The sequence below is a fragment of the Pistacia vera genome, unplaced genomic scaffold, assembly GCF_008641045.1.
Source record: "Pistacia vera cultivar Batoury unplaced genomic scaffold, PisVer_v2 Contig1131, whole genome shotgun sequence".
In the NCBI taxonomy this organism is placed as follows: Eukaryota; Viridiplantae; Streptophyta; class Magnoliopsida; order Sapindales; family Anacardiaceae; genus Pistacia; species Pistacia vera.
In genome coordinates this window covers 27,861-47,944 of record NW_022195173.1, presented here as the reverse complement: position 1 = coordinate 47,944, position 20,084 = coordinate 27,861, and the positions used below count along the sequence as shown (strand labels likewise).

Genomic DNA, 20,084 nt, shown 5'->3' with positions numbered 1-20,084 from the left:
TTTTTACAATGCAATTCTTCTGCTTGTTTTTGGTCAAACCCAACCCAGACTAGAAGAGAACAAATAGTGGAGAGATAGAACTCATTAAATTCCTAGGTTGCCCTTTAATGTCCGCATTCTGAATAAACCCACATGAAGAACAAGTCACAAAAGGAAACCCAAAATTAATTTGTGTGAGAGTGAAAATAAAATATAAAAATCCTAAATTAAAATAATGTAAATTTAAAGTTATAAAAAAATAATAAAAGGAAGCTACAGACAAGAGAAACTCTTCCCCACAACAAGACCCCAACAACACAAAAGAGAAAAAGAGGAAGAGAAGACATGAAAGTGATACCAAAACTAGAATAAGCTTTTAAAACGCGTGTTAATCACTCTCCAATCACTTGGCAGTGGCAACCAATGTCATGTTAGTGTTTTCGTACGTGGGACTGTTGTGTTAGGACTGTTAGCTCACTGTATCAGTTTCCATCAACAGAGCCATCTTATGTTCCCCACGCGCACATAATTGGTGCGTGCGCAACTAGCTAGGAACTAGAACACAACACTGGTAACAACACTAGTGTTTGTGTTTTCTCTCTCACTCATTTTCTTTTTCTCTGTCTTTGAAATTTTCTCTCCAAACAGCTAAAGAGACCTATAACCACACCCCCACCTAAAAGAAAAATATAAATTTAGATCATGGAGACTCACCGGAAAATAAAATTCCGGCCAAATGCAACAAAAACGCCACCATTTCATCATCACTCCTCTTGAGCCTGATGACCATGAAAGCGAAAGCCTCACATTGAAATATCTGAAATTCCATAAAACACCCTGAGTCCTTATTACTCTTTCATCTCCACCCTTGCAATGGCAACTACCAACACTGCACAAACACCAGCAGTGGACTCACTTTCATCCGACGAGCTTACTGCTAAGGCTGTGCACAAGAGATATGAAGGGCTAGTGATGGTTCGAAACAAGGCTATAAAGGGGAAAGGGGCGTGGTACTGGGCTCACCTTGAACCTATGTTGATAAACAACGCGGACACTGGTCTTCCAAAAGCAGTGAAGCTACGATGTTCCTTATGTGACGCGGTTTTTTCAGCTTCAAACCCTTCACGTACAGCCTCCGAACATCTAAAACGGGGCACCTGCCCGAATTTCAATTCTTTAGCCAAACCCATTTCCTCTATATCTCCATCATCACCCAATCTTGCTTCACCCTCCGGTCATAACCGAAAACGTAGTAGCTCGTCTTCTATTCTTGAAGTAAGTAAAAGTGGTGGTGTTAGTGGCGGTGGTATTGGTGTTGGTGTTGGTGTTGGCTCTTCTTCGTCTTCATATCAGGCAACACCACTAGCTATAGTGGATCCATCGAGATTTCAAGAATTAGCTAGTACAGCAGTAACAGCGAGTGTTGCTGTGGGTTCTTTTATGCCACAACAGCATTTGGTATTATCTGGAGGCAAAGAAGATTTAGGAGCTTTAGCTATGTTGGAATATAGTGTTAAAAAGTTAAAGAGCCCTAAGACTTCACCTGGACCGACTTTGAGCAAGAACCAAATTGATTCTGCTCTTGATTTTCTTGCTGATTGGATTTACGAGTCTTGTGGCTCGGTTTCCTTTTCGAGTCTGGAGCATCCAAAGTTTAAAGCTTTTCTAAGTCAAGTTGGGTTGCCAGCGTTTTCAAGAAGAGAGTTTGTTGGTTCAAGATTGGATTTAAAGTTTGAGGAAGTGAAAGCTGAGTCTGAGGCAAGGATTAGAGATGCTATGTTTTTTCAAGTATCGTCAGATGGGTGGAAAGTTAAGGGTTTTGGTGAAGAGAATTTGGTCAATTTGACCGTGAATTTGCCTAATGGTACTAGTTTGTATAGGAGGGCTGCGTTTGTTAGCGGTTCTGTGCCTTCTAAGTATGCAGAGGAGATATTGTGGGAGACAATAACAGGCATTTGTGGGAATGTTGTGCAACAATGTGTAGGGATTGTTGCAGACAAGTTTAAGGCTAAAGCACTGAGGAATTTGGAGAATCAGCATCATTGGATGGTTAATCTTTCTTGTCAGTTTCAAGGCTTCACTAGTTTGATCAAGGACTTCAACAAGGAGCTTCCTTTATTTAAGACTGCGGCTGCGAATTGCTTCAAGTTAGCAAATTTCGTGAACAACACTGCTCAAATTCGAAATAGTTTTGGTAAGTATCAGTTGCAAGAGTATGGACATAGTGGGTTATTGAGGGTTCCTTTGAGGGAGTATGAGAAGTTGGATAATTTTGGACCTTTATACACATTGCTGGAGGATATATTAAACTCAGCTCGTGCACTTCAGCTGCTTTTATTAGATGAATCATATAAGATGGCATCATTGGAGGATCCCCTTGCTAGAGAAGTTGCGGAAATGATTCGAGAAGTGGGGTTTTGGAATGAGTTGGAAGCAGTACACTCATTGGTTAAATTGATCAAAGAAATGGCTCAAGAGATTGAGACAGAAAGGCCACTAGTTGGGCAATGCCTCCCACTTTGGGATGATCTTAGAGCTAAAGTGAAAGAGTGGTGTTCAAAATTTCACATTGGGGAAGCACCAGTAGAGAAGGTGATTGAAAGGCGGTTCAAGAAGAATTATCACCCGGCTTGGGCAGCTGCATTTATACTTGATCCACTTTATTTGATTAGGGACACTAGTGGGAAATACCTTCCACCATTCAAATGCTTAACACCTGAGCAAGAGAAGGATGTGGACAAGCTAATAACACGGCTTGTTTCAAGAGAGGAGGCTCATATTGCACTAATGGAACTCATGAAATGGAGAACAGAAGGGCTTGATCCAGTATATGCTCGAGCAGTCCAAATGAAAGAGAGGGACCCCATTACTGGAAAGATGAGAATAGCCAACCCCCAAAGTAGTAGGCTTGTGTGGGAAACTTATCTTACCGAATTTAAGTCCCTTGGCAAAGTTGCAGTCAGACTTATTTTCCTTCACGCAACTTCATGCGGTTTCAAATGCAATTGGTCTTTGTTGAGATGGGTGTGTGCCCACGGGCAGTCGAGAGTAGGAATGGAGAGGGCTCAGAAGTTGATATTCATTGCAGCTCATTCCAAGCTTGAGAGACGGGATTTTTCAAGTGATGAAGAGAAGGATGCAGAGCTTTTTGCTTTGGTCAACGGTGAGGATGATGTGCTAAATGAGGTTCTTGTTGATACATCCTCAGTGTAACATTTTTTTTTTTTTTTTTTTACTCATTTAGAAATTTAAATTTGTAGGATTTATTGAATTCTTTCACTACTATTTTTTTCCCACTTTGTATTTGTTTTATTACTCTTTAGAAGATTTTGGGGCAGTCAGGAGGAGAAAGTGGGTCATGGATAGGAAACTGAAATTTGTATTCCTGCCACTGCTCGGGGTCACACCACTTGAGCAATTACGTACCCATCTTCTATCCTAGCATGATTTTGGAGCTTCTGGATTTGCTGAAAAGAAAATCTTCTTGTTTGTAAAGATAGAAAATGCTGCATGAACAGAATTTACACAACGGGAAGAACAATGTAGAATTTTTGTTTCTCAAGTAATTTGGATAAAAAAAAATAGTATCTATATAAAGGGGAAAATTTTATGATTTCTCCTTTGTGTCTTAGATGATATCTTGTCGCTTTTTAATTGCAGTATTTGTTCAAGTTGATTTGGCCTGTGTTCCTGCTTCTGTGCGTTATCATTGTTTGAAGAACTTTTACTTTAGTTTGAGACTTGTTAACAGGCATTAGTTCTTGATTTTCTGTATAGGATGTTAATTTCCACATCTCAACCTAGATCTGGAACTTGGAATTTAGAAAGCATATCCGATAGAATTGTCTTGTAGTTTGGTTGCAATACTACAAAGGTCGACCGTTTATACCATGACTGACCATGGAATTCATCTTTTAAGGCATGTTAGCTTTATATCCGGAAAATTTACTCTCACAGATTCTCTCTAAATTTATCCAAAAGTCCAATTGAACTTCAAAAGCTAATGTGAGTTTAATGTTTGTCCCGAATCGAGGTAAGTCTAAATATTAGTCCCCTGTTTTCAAAATTCCATAAAAACTAGCAGAAATACTGTCTTCTGCGACTTGATACGGCCAGATATATGAGAAAATGCCGGCAAATACTCACTGATTTTTTATTTTTTATTACTTGAATTTGGACGTCCTTGGTTCTCGTATATGCCTATGTAGAGCTAATATAATAGGATAGATTTTCTAATAAAGGTTCTGGTCTTGCAATAAGAAACTAGGAAACTGAATCTTCATATTTCTTCTATTTTGTAGCCAAAATGAAATTTAAAGCAAACCCTTCCCCTTAATTTTATTGTTTAATTTAATTATCATATCTATATGATCTGTAGTTAAATCAACGTTAGAGTTTGTTGCTGGAAATTTGGGTACTTGACCTCAATATATATATAATTCCCCAACAGAAACGTTTAAGCTTTACTGATATAAGTGTAGAGGTTAGGATGCTGATATATTAAACCAATTAATTATTTTTGTTGAGTTGAGGAATGAGGTGAAAATAATTTATGGTATTTAATCTTTTCTATGACAGAAGGGTATGATGAGGATATGGTTGGAGTTGGAACGTGACCTTAACATGGTTATTTGCTAATTATTTTTGGAGGATGATTAAAGAGAGTTTGCAAACAGGATCCAAGGACTCGGAAATGTTACAGCATTTTGATGTCTTTTTGGTAGAAGCCAGAGTTTGGTCGATGGAGTCGGTTGGGTAGATGGCAAGCCATGTTTGGCTACGTGGGTCAACCAAAAACTTCTAGCTGAGGAGCACCTGTAACTGTTTCTTTCTCAATCTATATTTTCCTGGTTTTTGTGTATTTGAATTGAGCCTCAGGTTCAGCCCCACCATGAAACAAGCGAAGTGGCCGTCTTTTTCTAAGCTTTGGTTTTTTGTCAAGGAGAAATATATCAAAGTTTTTTCTTTCCTATCAAATCAGGTTTGGGGTAACTTCTCTTTTAAACATTCCAAAGCTCATGACGTTCATGCAGTGTCATTGGGTGATGCCCCCCCCCATGATTGCGAGAAAGGTATGGAGAGGCCCCAAAGCAACCAAGTCTGTCGCCATGAAGCACCACAGAAGATGCTTGAGAGAGATTGATTCCGCAACGAATTTCAATTCAATTTTTCAATCTATTTATGTAACTCTCCGATAAAATATTTGGTCATCAGTTAATTAATTTATATAAATAAATTTGTTTTGAGTCTTTTGACACCCAATTAGAACTGTTCACTTCGACAGCTTTGGAATATTAGCTGTCTGGCACTGCTAGACTGAGACATTGTACTACAGCATATAATTAATATTTTAACCTTATTATATCCGGGTAAATTTCTATTGACCTGATTAAATGTACAAGTGGCAAAGACTGCCTAAGTAGGTATCGTAGTTTGACAAAATATGTATTTGATGCATTGTTAGTTGGTAATGTGTATCAACTGTTTCCTATTTAAGAATGATAGGCGCTTGATAACTTTTCCGCAATAACACACCAATTTTAGTAATGAATTCACAATACAATCTTTAATTATTTTGGGGGCCTCCATCACTTTGTGCTGTAAGAATATTAAGATGATATAATAATACATAGTGCTAGCCCCTTTTTCTGTGAATTATATTGACTGTGTGGCATGGGTGCAAACCTGCAAGTATTGATTTTTAATGATAATTTTTTTTCTTTAAACAAGGTGTCTAGACAGTTTGCACACCTCAACTAATTCCTATAGGTGATTAACAAAAAATATCATCGTCATCATCAACGATTTAAATCTTAAGAGTTAGAGGAATTCGAAATTAAGATCGTACGTTTTAACTTTATATCTTTACGTTGTCCTATCACTTGAGCTACCAAAAAGTTGATTTCCAATGGTAAATGTGCAACTTAAGAGACCTATCTCAATCCCATGCATGAGTTTCATGAATTTACTCATCTAGATAGAGCAGGGAAAAACTACTGAGATTGAGTAAGAAGGAAAAAGAGTGGCTAAAAGGACACAACTACTGCGTACATTCAAGGCAAAAGAGTCTCAAAAGGAGTCATTTGACAATGGCTTCTCATCAACCATTTACTTGAACAACTCCAATTATGGAAAGTAATCACTGTACATTTTGCATCTTTTCATGGTAACTTATTTAAACACAGATTTATAATTATATATCAACAAACCATAAAACTTTGAACTCTTTCTTTCTCTCTCTTAATGGATTAAGTTTAAGATTAAGATAATTAATTAAGATAAAAGATCCATCCACACCCACCTGCACGAACAGTAAAAAGGTTGAAAATCATGCAGTAGTCTTTAACTTTATGGTGAGTAGAATAGTAGACTGATGAGTATAGTATTATTTTCGGAGGTCTTGTAATTACTCATTTAGTGGAGAGACAGAAATTCTTTATTGTCGGCAAGGGCGCAAGGCAAGGCTTGCCAACAATGACTTCTCACCAACTAAGCTCTTTCTCTTTCTCTTTCTCTCTCTGATTAAGCTTTTTTATTTACGCTATGCTTCACTCCACTCATTTTATATATATATATATATATTTTTTTTTTTTCCTTTTTTTTTTTTTAAAGGAAAAGCAAATATAATGATTAGTATAGGACGACACTCTCTTTATACAAGAATCTTTCCCTCTTCCAATGCACTGCCCTACTCAGCATCCAACTTTTCCATTTCTCTTTTATTTTAGGGTGCGTTTGTTTTCGAGATCATATAAATATCACCATGATAATTTTCGTTTTAGTTTTAAGATTTACTTATTTGGTTCGTAAGTAGTAAAATATTATAATAATCTCTTATTGTAAAAAATATTTATTGTTGATCACATAGGAGGTAATATGATTACCTATGAGTGTTATTAAAAAATTATCGAGGTAATCTGATTTTTATATCTACTTTACTCTTTAATTAAATATCATTTCGGATATAATTACTCTCAAATGTCTACTAAATAACTATTAGCTCAAACCCTCTACATTTAAGAATTTAGCTTAAACACTCCAACCACTAAAAAGTTTAAAAATTAACAAAATACTCCTAGCCACCCAAGACCACTATCGGCTGTTGGCAATAGTCGCCATATTGGAGCACGACCGATGGGATCTGGCCGTCCGTGCATCAATTTGGCTGTTTTTAGCCATATCGAAGGCCGAAAACGGCTAGATCATTGTGGATTTGGCCAAAAATGGTCAAAATAGATTTGGTCGTTTTCAGCCAGATCCATGGCGATTTGGTTGTTTTCGGCCAGATCCACGACGATTTGGTTGTTTTCGACCAGATCCACGATGATTTGGCTGTTTTCGGCCTTCGATCTAGTCGAAAACAACCAAATCACAGTCACATCTTTAGTTGTGAAATGATTAGATCTATCCATGGTTAGAAAAGACCTTACTGACGCACGATCGACAAATCCGGTCGGTCGTGCGCCATTTCGGCGACTACCGACGGTGGTGGGTAGCTACGGTCAGTGACTTGGGGTGGGTGGGGGTGATTTTGCTACAAATTAAATTTGTATATGATTGGGCTATTTTAGCAAAATTTCAAATGTAGGGGTTTAAAAGAAATGATTCAAAAAATAATAATAAAAATAATATTATATTAATAATTTAAAAGGAAGGCAATTTAGTAATCTATATAACATAGCCACCCATTTACCTCCCAACCAAACTTATCAATATAACATACCTACCAATTTATTCCAACATAACCGAACACATTTCTCTAAACATTCATAATAATTTTTATGGTAATCTATCTTTCTATTAATATAACATTCACCGTAATACAATATTCCATGAACTAAACCAATCCTTAATTGCTTAACGTATATATATAACATACCCACCAATTTACCTCCCAACCAAACATATCAATATAACATACCTACCAATTTATTCCAACGTAACCGAACACATTTCCCTAAACATTCATATGCACTATATTAATATTTCATTAAAGAGCACGTCAAATCCAAAGTATAGATATTAATAAAAAAGATAGACATAGTTTTAAAAAACTAGTACATATATTTATGTAGTGTTGAGAATACGCAAATTCATCTTAAAAGTCTAAAATTTTGCATTCTCTTTAATATTTTCTTCTCAATCTAAATTTTATAAATTCATTGTACTATAACATAACTCATGCAATCTTCAACTAATTTAAGTAACATAACATATATTTTTTGTAATACACAAATAATTATTACTATGTGGAGGCAAGTTTTTTAAGACAGGACCTAGAAAAATTATAACTTATTTTAATGTGAAGTTTATTTTTATTTATAACTAGCTTAAGTTGAGATTAGAATTTTTTTTTACTACATAAAGGTTATTCATATATAAAGTGTCATTATTGAGAGGTTCTACTGCATATATATCCAGGGGCGGACCCAGCCCCTTGGAGGGTAGGCCCAGGCCTACCCTCACATTAAAAAAAAAAAAAAATTTATTTATTTAGGCACATAAAAAAATTCTATTAATGTATATATCTAAGTCTATCATCAGATTTTTTTTAAATAAAAAATATTATACATATATTCAAGCTCATAAAAAACTTACTATTAATATATATATTCTAGACATACATCATATTAAAAATTTAAAACTCTCTCTACTTTTCGCTGTGTCCACCTGTGTTTTATGATTTTATCTTTAAAATTCTTTACTCTCTCGTTCTCTCTTTCACTTTTATCATGTTATTCGTTCTTAAAACTTTTGAAGACTGAAATTGTTGAAGCTTTCACTATTCAAGGTGCCATAATTAGCTTTGTTTTCTGTTTTATCAGTTTTAGGTATGTGTATTATTCATTTCATTTTAGTTTATTTTAGGGTTAAATCATGCTTAATTTTTTGAGATTTTTTATTCTAATTTGATGGGAAAACGCATGGATCTTGAGAGTTTGTTTTGTGTTTTGTGTCTAAGAATGTTCCTACTTTCTCAAAGTAAACCTTAACTATATTTTACTGAACGTTGTTCTTCACCCTTCACTCACCATTTTCCTACATTTCCAACGTCACCGTTTAACTCTTCAAAATTATTTAAGTAGTTTGAGTTAATGTCTATGTTTATAATAAGAAAATTTTCCCCTTTTTTTATTAATTCATATTAAAAGTCAAGGCAACATTGACTTAATTTAAGTTTTGGTTAACTTTAGCTTAGATTAAGCTTGATCAAAGTTATGAAAACTTATATTATAATCTTTAAAAGCAAAAAAAAAATAAAAAAATAAAAAAAATAAAGGAGAAATAAGAAATTTGTGTAGAATATTTTTGGTGGATTGTGATTATTGTAAACTCTTATAATTATACTGGATTTAAGTGGATCGCTAGATTCTTACGGTCCTTTGCTCTCTTTAATTGGAAAGGTTTTCCCACATAAAAATTTTCTTGTATTTCTTAGTGAATTGGATATTATTTTTAACATAATTTGTTTTAGGTTTTGCTTCTCAAATGTTTATTTAAGTAGTAAAGTATTGTATTATTGCATTATTTTCTTTCGGATTATTGATATTGTACTATTTTCTTCTCAAGGTTTAGTGATTTTTTTTTAAATTTTCACTAGTTGTTTGACAAACTATAGTGGAACCGCGGAGGCCCCTCCTGGGTAAAAATCCTAGGTCCGCCACTGTATATATCCATATTAAAATAAATATCATGTAGTTCTTAATTGTTACTATATAAACTTTAATTAATTTTCTTTCATTTAGTAAAATTATTCTTTCTAACACATTTCATAATATATTAACAACAAATGAATTATTATTCTATTGTCCATAACATTTATAATATGATAATGGGTTAGATTGTATAAACTAAAATTTATAATATTAGTTCATAACCATCATATTGAAATAGTGAAATGGATTAATGATGAAAAAATTGAGTCGATATTAAGTTAAAAAATTAAATTAGTTTATTGTCACCCTTTAAAGAATGTTTTGGGTTTCTTAAAGTGTGCTTTAAGAAGAATACTACCACGGAGATTTTTAAAAACTACGCTTTAAGAAGAATACTGTCACGGAGATTTTTAAAAACTATGTATTGATATAATTTTGTATACTTTCTTGAAACTGAAAATAATAGAAAAGTCCTTTTCAATGATTAAAAACCTGATCCGTGTGACAACTCGGCTAGGGGATCGGGTCACGATTTAACTGTCCATCCCGTAGGTTTAAAATCTAACAAACACACCACTCCCTTTAAGTTTGAAATCTAACAAAAACACCCTTGTAGACAGGTGACGATTGGCGGCCAATTGGACTTTAGAATGATGGGGGTTTTTGTGGGGAGATGCTAGTGAGGCAAATGGTGGGGTCGAGGGTGATTTTTGATGCCAGGAATGACCAAAAAAAAAAAAAAAGAAAGTAAAATCGCTAAGGGTGGCCGACAACGATTGGCGAGTAATCAATGTCGGGGGCGTTGGGGTTTTTGGTGGAGAGATGCCAGTGAGGCCATGGAGGGTTCGGGGGTGATTTTAGGCATTAGAATCTGCCAAAATGAGGGAGATAGTGCCGAAATGTGAGAGGGGTTGAGTGGAAGGAGCAGGGGTGTTTGTTATTTTGAGGGTGGATATTCTGCCTTTGTCGGTTAAACCGGTGAAGGCCCTGGGTCTCAATCTAACTGGTTAAATCGGCCAGGCCGATCGAGGTTCCTAATTAGTGGTCATTTTTAATGTATACTAGCTGGAATAGGATGTACATTAGAATGATATATTAATATAGGGTAATACTATACTTACAACCAAATTTTACAAACTTTCTCTCACAACCCTGACATGGCAGCTCATAAATGATCCAACTTGCTCTCAATGGGTCCTACCTATCTAATTGAGAGCTACCATTTTTTTTTGTGAAAGAAAGTTTTTAATATTGGTTTATGAGTCAATTTTTATTGATTTACATAGGATAGACGGAAAAAAAGAATAAAAGAAAAAGTAAAGTGTGTTCCACGTACATAAGGGTATATTAGAGTGATGATGACAATACAAAACGAAAGAAAGAAAATAGGAGTGAAGTTGACGAATTCAAAATTTAGAAGACTGCCGATGCAAAACACCTAAATTAATTTTATTAACTCATTGCCTATGCATTTTGATTTTCAGTATTACTATAATGACTTAATAATATTAGAAGTGCTGATAGTGGGAAACTATAACAATTTTAGGCTTTTCTTCATTTTCAATTGCATGTTATTATCACATAGATATAGTTAAATTCATAGAATAATCTTTTCAAAACATTATTTCTTGTTGATCAATAGATTATATCAAGATCACTGTCATGATGTTAGAATAAATCTAAAGCCTTATTTGACTTTAACGTTTTTTAAAAGAAAATTATTTTATTTTCTTTATTATTAAACTTGCCATTTTACTTTTGAAAATAAGGAATATAACTTTTTTTTAACCTTTTCTTGAATTTTTCAAAAATAAATTCCTTTTCATACAATCTTAACAATTAATTTAAAAGCTACAGTAATGTAACATTGTTGGGTGTGTTTGTTTTATTATTTTGGGTAGGATTTTTGAAAAAGTTGAGTTGGGTAGTTATTACGAGGTAGGATTTAAAAATTAATAAAAACACCCCCAAGATTTGTTAATTTATTAAACACCCCTATAATAAAACATTAAAAATTGACAAAAACACCATCACCTAACCATTAAATGCTAGTAGTTGGCCACCGCCGTCGGAGGGTGGTCGGAAGTCGTCGTAATGGTGTACGATCGGCTAGATCTGACCTATCGTGTGCCAATATGACATTTTCCGACTAAATCCATTGTGGATCTAGCTGAAAAAGGCCAGATCTACAGACGGCCAGATCTGACCATATTTGGTTGTCAACGACAGCCAAAGATATGGCTGTCGTTGACAACCAGCAATGGCCAAAGATCTGGCTGTCACCGACCAGATCTTTGGCCATAGATCTAACATTTTCCAGCCAGATCCACAGTGAACATTTTCCAGCCAGATCCACAGTGGATATGGTCGAAAAAGGCTAGATCAATGCACTACCGGCCAGATCTAGCCATAAGTGCGTCATTACGCCAGATTCTGGCTACTTTTGGTGCTGGTGGCTGGAATCTGACAAATGTGGGTGGATGGAGGTGTTTTTGTCAATTTCTAAACTTTTTTTTTTTGTTGGGGGTGTTTAGTTAAATTAACAAACCTATGGGGTTTAAAAATAGTTGAATATAATAAAGTTGAATTTTCAGAATAGGAAAACAAATATGTGTTTTGGGTAGGATTTGAAAAATCCTACTCAAAATAGAGAAACAAACACACGTGTTTATATTTTCAGACACTACCTTCAAATGTTTAACCGTATATTAATTGTATTATTCGATAAAAAAAAAAAAAATTATATTCAATTTAGGGCTTTATATTAAGCTAGGCTATTTTATTAATTTGAATTTTGTTTTTCTGTTAGGGTTTTCATGATATATAAGATACTGATATTTGTCATTATATATATATATAAAATATTGGTTAACAAATTAGTTAATAGAGTTATAAGTTTTTCATAAATTTTTCTCAGTATGCGTGTGTTTTCTTTGACTTTGTGTTACTTCTACATCTGATAGCCAAATTGTAAAGAGAGAAAATCAAAACGAGGATAGATATTTATGAAAACAAATAAAAAGGGATACAACTTTTTAATTGTTTAATATAAGATTATGACACTTAACAATATAAGATTGCTTAATTTAACTTTAAAAAGAGTTTAAATACAAATATATTTGATTATGTATTGTAAAAGTAAAAAGAGATATTAAAAAACATTAATAACCATTGAGAGACAAACATGTGTTAAAAGCTATAACACATTAAGGAAAGGACAAAATTGGCAAAAAAAGTAAAAAAAAAAAAAATACTGATCAAGAGAAAAAGAAAACTCTTTTATATATAAACAAAACTCTACACATTGAGTTTTCTAGCAAAAGTAAATCATAAAACGGATTAAACGTGGCTTTTCGAACTGGAAATCGAGTTTGATAGCACCATATCACTTATCAGGCAAAGAATAAGTAATCTGTTCCTGATATTTTCGTGTTCTTTTGGGTAAAAGAATGAGGTTTTTTTTTTTTTAGACTTTCATAATTGGCCTAACAGTATGAAAAAAAAAAAAATGCTAATCAAATAATATCATGTGATTTTTTAGTTAGTCCTATATGTAACAAACATGTCAAATTCTATGTTTAGAAGAGTTTATTAATTTTCACCAAAAACTAATACACGATATGTTTATTACATAGATAATCGTGGAATAATTAATCAAAAATTTCAAATTGTATAGAAGAGATTATATTCACTTTTTTATATCATGACTCATTTTTTTTTTTTTTGGTTAAATAAGAGGTAACGAATTTTTCCCCCAAATAGTGGCTTAATGATACTTTTCCATCACGAAATTTTAAAATATACTTTACTACCGAAATTTTATATTTGTTAATAATTTTCGTTAAATACAGTAATATTCATTGTGAGGATGAAAATACCCCCATCCATTAATTATTGGGTGATTGCAGGTGTGCGGTGGACGGCAATCGGCGAGCAACCAAGGTTGGGAATGATAGAGTTTAGTAGGGAGGACGCGGTGGTGCGATAGGTGGTGATGGGAGGGATTTTAGCCAAAATGAAGAAATCGAAAAAACCCTAGGGAGGAGGGAGGCGACGATCGGAGTTCAATAGGGTGGGAGGTATGAGGCTTTTAAAGAGGAGAAGTCGGTGAGCTAGGGGGTTGAGGTGGGGGGGTGGTTGCGTTGCTAGATTTCGTCGGAATTCGGTGAAGGATAGTTGCGTGACACGATTGCTACTGGCGGGGGAAAAAGGGTGGGATTTTTGCTGGGGGTGGTGGGAAATTGTTGTGGTGGTGGTGGGAAGGCTCAACGACACTGGATTTGCTGGAATCCAACGAAGGATAGTCAAGAAATGCAGTTGTTGTGGCTAGGGAACGACGGCTGCTAGCAAGGAAAATAGTGGGTTTTGTTGCTAGGATGGTGGGGAATGTTGTGGTGGGGTGGGAGGGTCAACGGTGCAAATTTAGGCAGAAATGGCGGCTGCGTGGTGGGTGTGGGTCACGGGAAATCGACGCGTTAATTGACCATCTTGCCCTTTTCTATAACGGATTTTGACCATTCTACTCTTCTTCACAAAGAAATTACTAATGGAATTGTGTCTTGGGTAGTAAAATGGTATTTTAAAACTCCTTGTGTGGGAAAGTGTCTTTAAGCCATTATTTGGGTTGGAAAAAGTCATTTACTCTAAATTAAACGGTTTATACATTAAGTTTACTCTAAATTAAACGGTCTTATCATTAAGTGTCATATTTGTCTTTTTGAAACTTGTATCCTTTTTAGTTGTTATAAAAATGTGTCTTCATTTTGATTTTCTCCCAATCATCAAGATAGATGCGACAAAGTAGTTCTTCGTCATTCTCCATTTCCTAAGTTTGATGGAAATAGCAATTTGAGTACTTGCGAGCTCATATGGATCTTCTTTGAACATGAAGATTTATGGGAGATAATAGACAGAGATTTGATTTACCATCAAACCAAGCGATGCTAACACAAAATCAAATAAAAAGTTAGTTGATAACAGAGGAAAGAGTAAGAACATGTCTTTGAATCAATTGATAATTGATCAATCTATTATAAAAAATTTGCTCACGCTACCACTTCAAAAGGTGCTAGGGATGTGAGAATATTTACAAAAGGGTTTGAAAAGGTCAAGATAGTTTAATTGCAACTTCTTAATTGGAGAATTAAAAAAGAAACTAATTACTTTCACAAACATTTAAGGGTGTTCAAAACAGGTACTCGAACTGGTTATTGTTTTTTTTAACTGAACCGGAAGTTCATTTCAGTCTATAAGCCAAACCGAATCCAAACTAGTTTAGTGGCTGATCCGGTTTTGAACAGAACTGAATTTTCAGTTTGGTAAATGGTACCCGGTTTTGAACGAATTTGAAATCGAAATTGAGTGGCGATGTGAAAAGTCCTAGCAAACCCAGAACCAGTGGTTAGAACAACAAAAACCACGAAGCAAGCAATTGTAAAGACATGAAAGAAGTGAGGTGGGTGAAAACAGAAAACATACTCTTGTTTTTCATAAAACAATTTTCATCATGTCACTGGGAACAACCCCAGGATTTCTTCACCTAAAATCCGCTCTCGATACCCTTGTCCATCCATTTTCCTCTCGCACTTCTTTTTCATTTCTATTTAACTTTCCTTTTCAATTGAGGAACTCAACTCCTTTAAATGGAACTAAACCTCATGTACATTTTTTGGGAATTTGGGGAAACGCAGTGGAATGTAATTTGAACTTAATTAAACCCGAATCCAGCCTAAACCAAGATCAAGAGCCAAGAATATGTGTATTTAAAACAAAACCCATGCAAGGAAAGGAATAATTTATACCTCCATTGGTGGCTCCTTCCTTTTCAAAATCGGTTTCTCACAAGCCATATCAAGGATAGCACTTACATAGCCACCAAAAGCAAACCTGAAAAAGTGAGATTGATTGATTGCTAGATCAATCATGTTAAACCCTAAATATGCCTAATATTCCGAGAAGGGGCGTGTTGGAGTAGGTGCCCTGAGTCAATCAATTATTGTAGAATTGACTCTTGTAATAAGTTTTATTAATCAATAAAGGCATTTTCTACTATATAATGTAAATCATAATTTATTGATATATGTCCTTAGGATGGTAGAACCGTGTCGCGGGTATCAAGTGTTTCAAATCTTGATGGTGAGACCACTATGATACATATGGTGGCCATTCTAGAAATGTCTGTAGCCCCAGTATTATTCTAATAAGGACACAGATAATATGGTAAGGCTATCATGTGTTGAATGACCCTGTCGAAAGGTAGTGACTGATCTCACTGTCAAGGTTGTTTGCCGACAACCTGGTGAAACACATGGTGCTTGTTGTAGGCAAGTTCACTAGATGACCCACTAGATGATTCCAATAGATAGTAACCCCAGTGTCTATGGAACAAATCCTTTAACGAATGGTGGTGCATTGATCCTTAGACTTGAGATCACCAGCAGCCTTGTGCACTGATGGTATAGTTTGACACTAGCCTAACTAATTCTATTTAGAGCTATCAATACGTAGTGATTGGCTAATCGAGGAGTGTATCAAAACTATGGTGGATCGACAGAGAATCATCACTCCTGTGTATGGGAGAAATTATCTCACGCGCGATTCAGTAAATGGAAATGACACTAAAGCTATGGCCACAGTGGGTTTAGTGTTTGCCAATCCAATTATTATTCTTGTCATTGGTCCAGTAACTGAATACAAGATATTGAGAATAACTAAGGTTGACACTATTTCTATACCTCAACCTTGATGAGATAACAGATGATGAAAAGATTTGATTGCACGGTAACCATATCATTGATAGGTAGCTGTTTCATTGAATTGAATCTATTGGGTGACCATGAACCTTCCTAGAGGCCAATCTTGGTATGTGTAAGGAGACAATTGATTGGTGTCAATCACAATACTATCACTACCGATATGATAAGGAACCTACGGGTCACACACTTAGAAGATAGTTTAAGGATGGTAAATTTTGGAAGGGCATATTGTCCTTTAGATGAATGGGCATATTAGTAATTTTGCTGTGTAATTAGATTTACCGAGGTGTAGCCTATGTCCAATTTTATTATTGGAGTAATTTAGCAAAATTACAATTTAATTATTAGAGTTATATTATATTATTATATATTTAACTAAATATTAAATAGGGACTAATATGTAATTCCACATAAGTTGGATTGTTGCTAAACTTTGGGGGTGGAATGGAAATTTGCTTCATTATTTAAAGAAAGCAAATTTTAGGTTTTCACACAATTTTTTCATTGTGTGCGGCCGTGGGAGGTCTTTGAAGAGAAATTTCTCTCTTCTTTTCTCTACACTATCTCTTCAAGTTTCTTGACTCCTTAAAGCCAAGAATTAATTTTAGCAAAATTAATTCTTAGTTATTGTTGTATGTCTTCGTGTGGACGATGTGAGTTCGATTCCATTCTCAAATTGATAATGAGATTGCATTCAGAGATAATGACGGAGCATCCAATCGATGGTATGATCTAATCCTTGTATGGATATTGTAACAACTGGCTGAAACTAGTACAATGCTGCATAATAACAATAGAAAAGGGCCCAAAACTTTTCTTTTTATTATAAGTAATACGTCTTTTTACACAAAGAGCATCATTTACAAAAAAGCCATTTTTAAAAGACAAAAACAGGGAAATAGTGTAGCTATTACTCCTCGCTTGCCGACGCCCTCCGACTGCATCATCACCTAAGTCCTGCATCCACAAAGGAAAATAAGGGGTGAGCACAAATAATGCTCGTAAGTAAACCCTCTATCTGTTTGTCCCCGTATGTAATTCTCTTAATTCTTTCCTCACCATTTTCTGTTGTTTCTACTAACGTCATGGCCTTATCTTACCAGAGGTACGGTCGGATGGCGTTCAACATCACACATCTCACTCTCATGACTGTCGGGTGGAGTTCACTCAGCACCAACCCGTTCTTAGTGACTACCGAGTGGGGATCACGAGCATCTACTCGGTTTTCGTAACTATCGGATGGAGACCACAAAGCACCTACTTCCTCATGACTTTCGGGTGACGATCGCAAAGCACTAACCATTCCTAATCACTGTCGGGTGATGATCACAGAGCATCAACCCACTTCTAATAAATGTCGGGTGATGTCACAAAGCATCAACCCCTTTCTAATAACTAAACGGGTGATGGTCACAAAGATCCACTCGTTTCTAATAACTATCGGGTGATGATCACAAAGCATCAACCATTTCTAATAGCTATTCGGGTGATGATCACAAAGCATCAACCCGATTCTCTAACGTGGGTGATGATCACAAAGCATCGACTCCTTTCAATAGTCTTCTCATTCACTCTACTCTGCACTTCTCTTTCTCTCTACCCTAGAGTAGTTGCATCCACAAAGTTCTCTACTCATAGAGCAAGTGCATACACAAAGTTTTCTATCTTTCTTAGGTCACTTCTATGCTTAATGCACAATTATGCCTATGGATGATCACTCACTAATACACTTATGAAATGCCAACATGCAATGTTGCAAGAATTAAGGTTCACTACTCATACTCAAACCTCTATTAGGCATTTCATCAAACAACTCAAGTGCATAATAAACTCTATATAACAATAATTCTAGTCTTTCTCTAACCATCCAAAATGGGGAGAAACTCCCTCACACAGCCATAATTCCTGCCAAAGAAAGACACTTCCAAAAAGGATTCTCAATATCCTTTAATTCCATCTCAAACTACCTTCCTACCCACATCTCACTCTTATACTTGAAATGTATAAAAATCACAAAGCACTATAATCTCCATTTAAGACTCATAAATGGCTATAACATGTATATAACATACAACATAATTGCTATCAAAAACCCTAATCAAGAAAATTCTCAAATCTCAACTTGGGTTGGGATTTACTTACCTTGTTATGGAGAGATTTCACTAGCTCTTCCTTTCTCTTGGTTGCTTGACTTTTCTCTACTCTTAAACAAATGAACAAAAACCCTCAATAATCAAATTTCAAAAACTCACAAAACTTCGCAACCAAGACAAGATCCTACCTTAGGATGCCTTAGATTGATTTTCTACCCCAAATCATCCGAAAGCCCTTTAAAACTCCTTGAACAAAGAAAGAGAAATTGAGAGGAAGCAAGAGAGGAGAGTGGCGATGGGAAGAAGAATGAAGGGTTTGCAGTGACTTAATTCCTTTTAATGAAATTTATAAACAAGCATTCCATTTTGCCCTTACTCTTCTTTGGGAATTCTATTTATATCTTTGATTCATACAAACACACCCCCATAACAACATATTCTCCATGAAAATTCCTTACATTTTACTCCCCACTTTTCCTGCTAATTAGGGGTAGAATGGTCAAATTGCCCTTAGGGAAGAAAATATCTAAAACTTAACAAACATTTTGGTTGGCACGTCGCGGCGGCGAGGAAGCTTCTGTCGCCGCGGCGAAACTGTCCAGTAGCTTCCCGTGGCTTCAACACCTCTTCGCCGCGGTGAAGATTCTTCTTCGCCCCGACGAAGCATGGAACACTGAACTTCTTCTATTTCAACCAATTTCAGGGCAAGTATTCAACACACCACTCAATCAAAGGTCAACCAAACAATAATACTAATAAACCAACTCAAATAAGAGCAAAAGAAGAAACGTTAACTACGTACCTCAAGTGGGGCGTTACATCTATATTATTTCAATTTAAACATGTAAAGTGTGTGCGTATATATATATATATATATCAGACGCTGATCTTGGCAAAATCAAAGTAATTGATGGGTGAAAATTTTTGTTTTTTAGCTGCCTTTGTTCACTAATTTACTAACAGTGGTATCAAAGCATAGGGCCTTGATTGTATATATTTTAACTATGTTTTTGATTGATTAACTGAATTGATTGCTTGAAAATGCACGTTTAAGTTTTTCAATATGTTAAAATTGCTTAAATTGATTAATATGTTAATTGGGTTTGTTGAGGAATTCGCACTGGACCGTTTTTGTAATACACGTATATATAGTATTATGGAAACTGCTAATTGCGCCATGGCACAGTTCTTCTGTGCCGCGACATAGAGTTTCGTAAGCCTGGAATACATAAGTGCGCTGCAGCGAAATAAAACTTCGTCGTGGCGTGATTGCAGGATACGTTGAACGACTAAGAATGAGCATTTGGGCCACGGAGAAATAAAACTTCGCCCCGGCGTGAATACTTAATGTGATTGCACAATCGTGTGATTTGAGCCGCAGAGAAATAAAACTTCGCTGTAGTGTGAAATCATACTAGAATTGTGCAACACACGTTTGGGCCGCGACGTAATAAAACTACGCCGTAGTGTGAAAATGACAAAGTAGCGCACCAAATCGTAAAATTATGTGATTGGCGCTGCGATGAAATAAAACTACACCACGGTGCAAATGCGTCGTCAGAGCGCGGGTTGCTGGTTTTGCGCCACTGTGAAATAAAACT

General features: G+C 35.4%; 1 protein-coding gene across 1 annotated transcript; it reads left to right on the top strand.

The window, feature by feature from the left end:
- The first annotated feature begins 581 nt into the window (after positions 1 to 581).
- On the top strand, positions 582 to 3,207 carry LOC116142814. Its single transcript, XM_031428225.1, has one exon. The coding sequence runs from the start codon at positions 853 to 855 to the stop codon at positions 3,190 to 3,192; it is 2,340 nt and encodes a 779-aa protein (XP_031284085.1). The 5' UTR covers positions 582 to 852; the 3' UTR covers positions 3,193 to 3,207.
- Positions 3,208 to 20,084: the final 16,877 nt, after the last annotated feature.

Coding starts and splice junctions, on each gene's coding strand:
- LOC116142814 (XM_031428225.1), top strand. CDS start 853: ATGGCAACTACCAACACTGCACAAACACCAGCAGTGGACTCACTTTCA.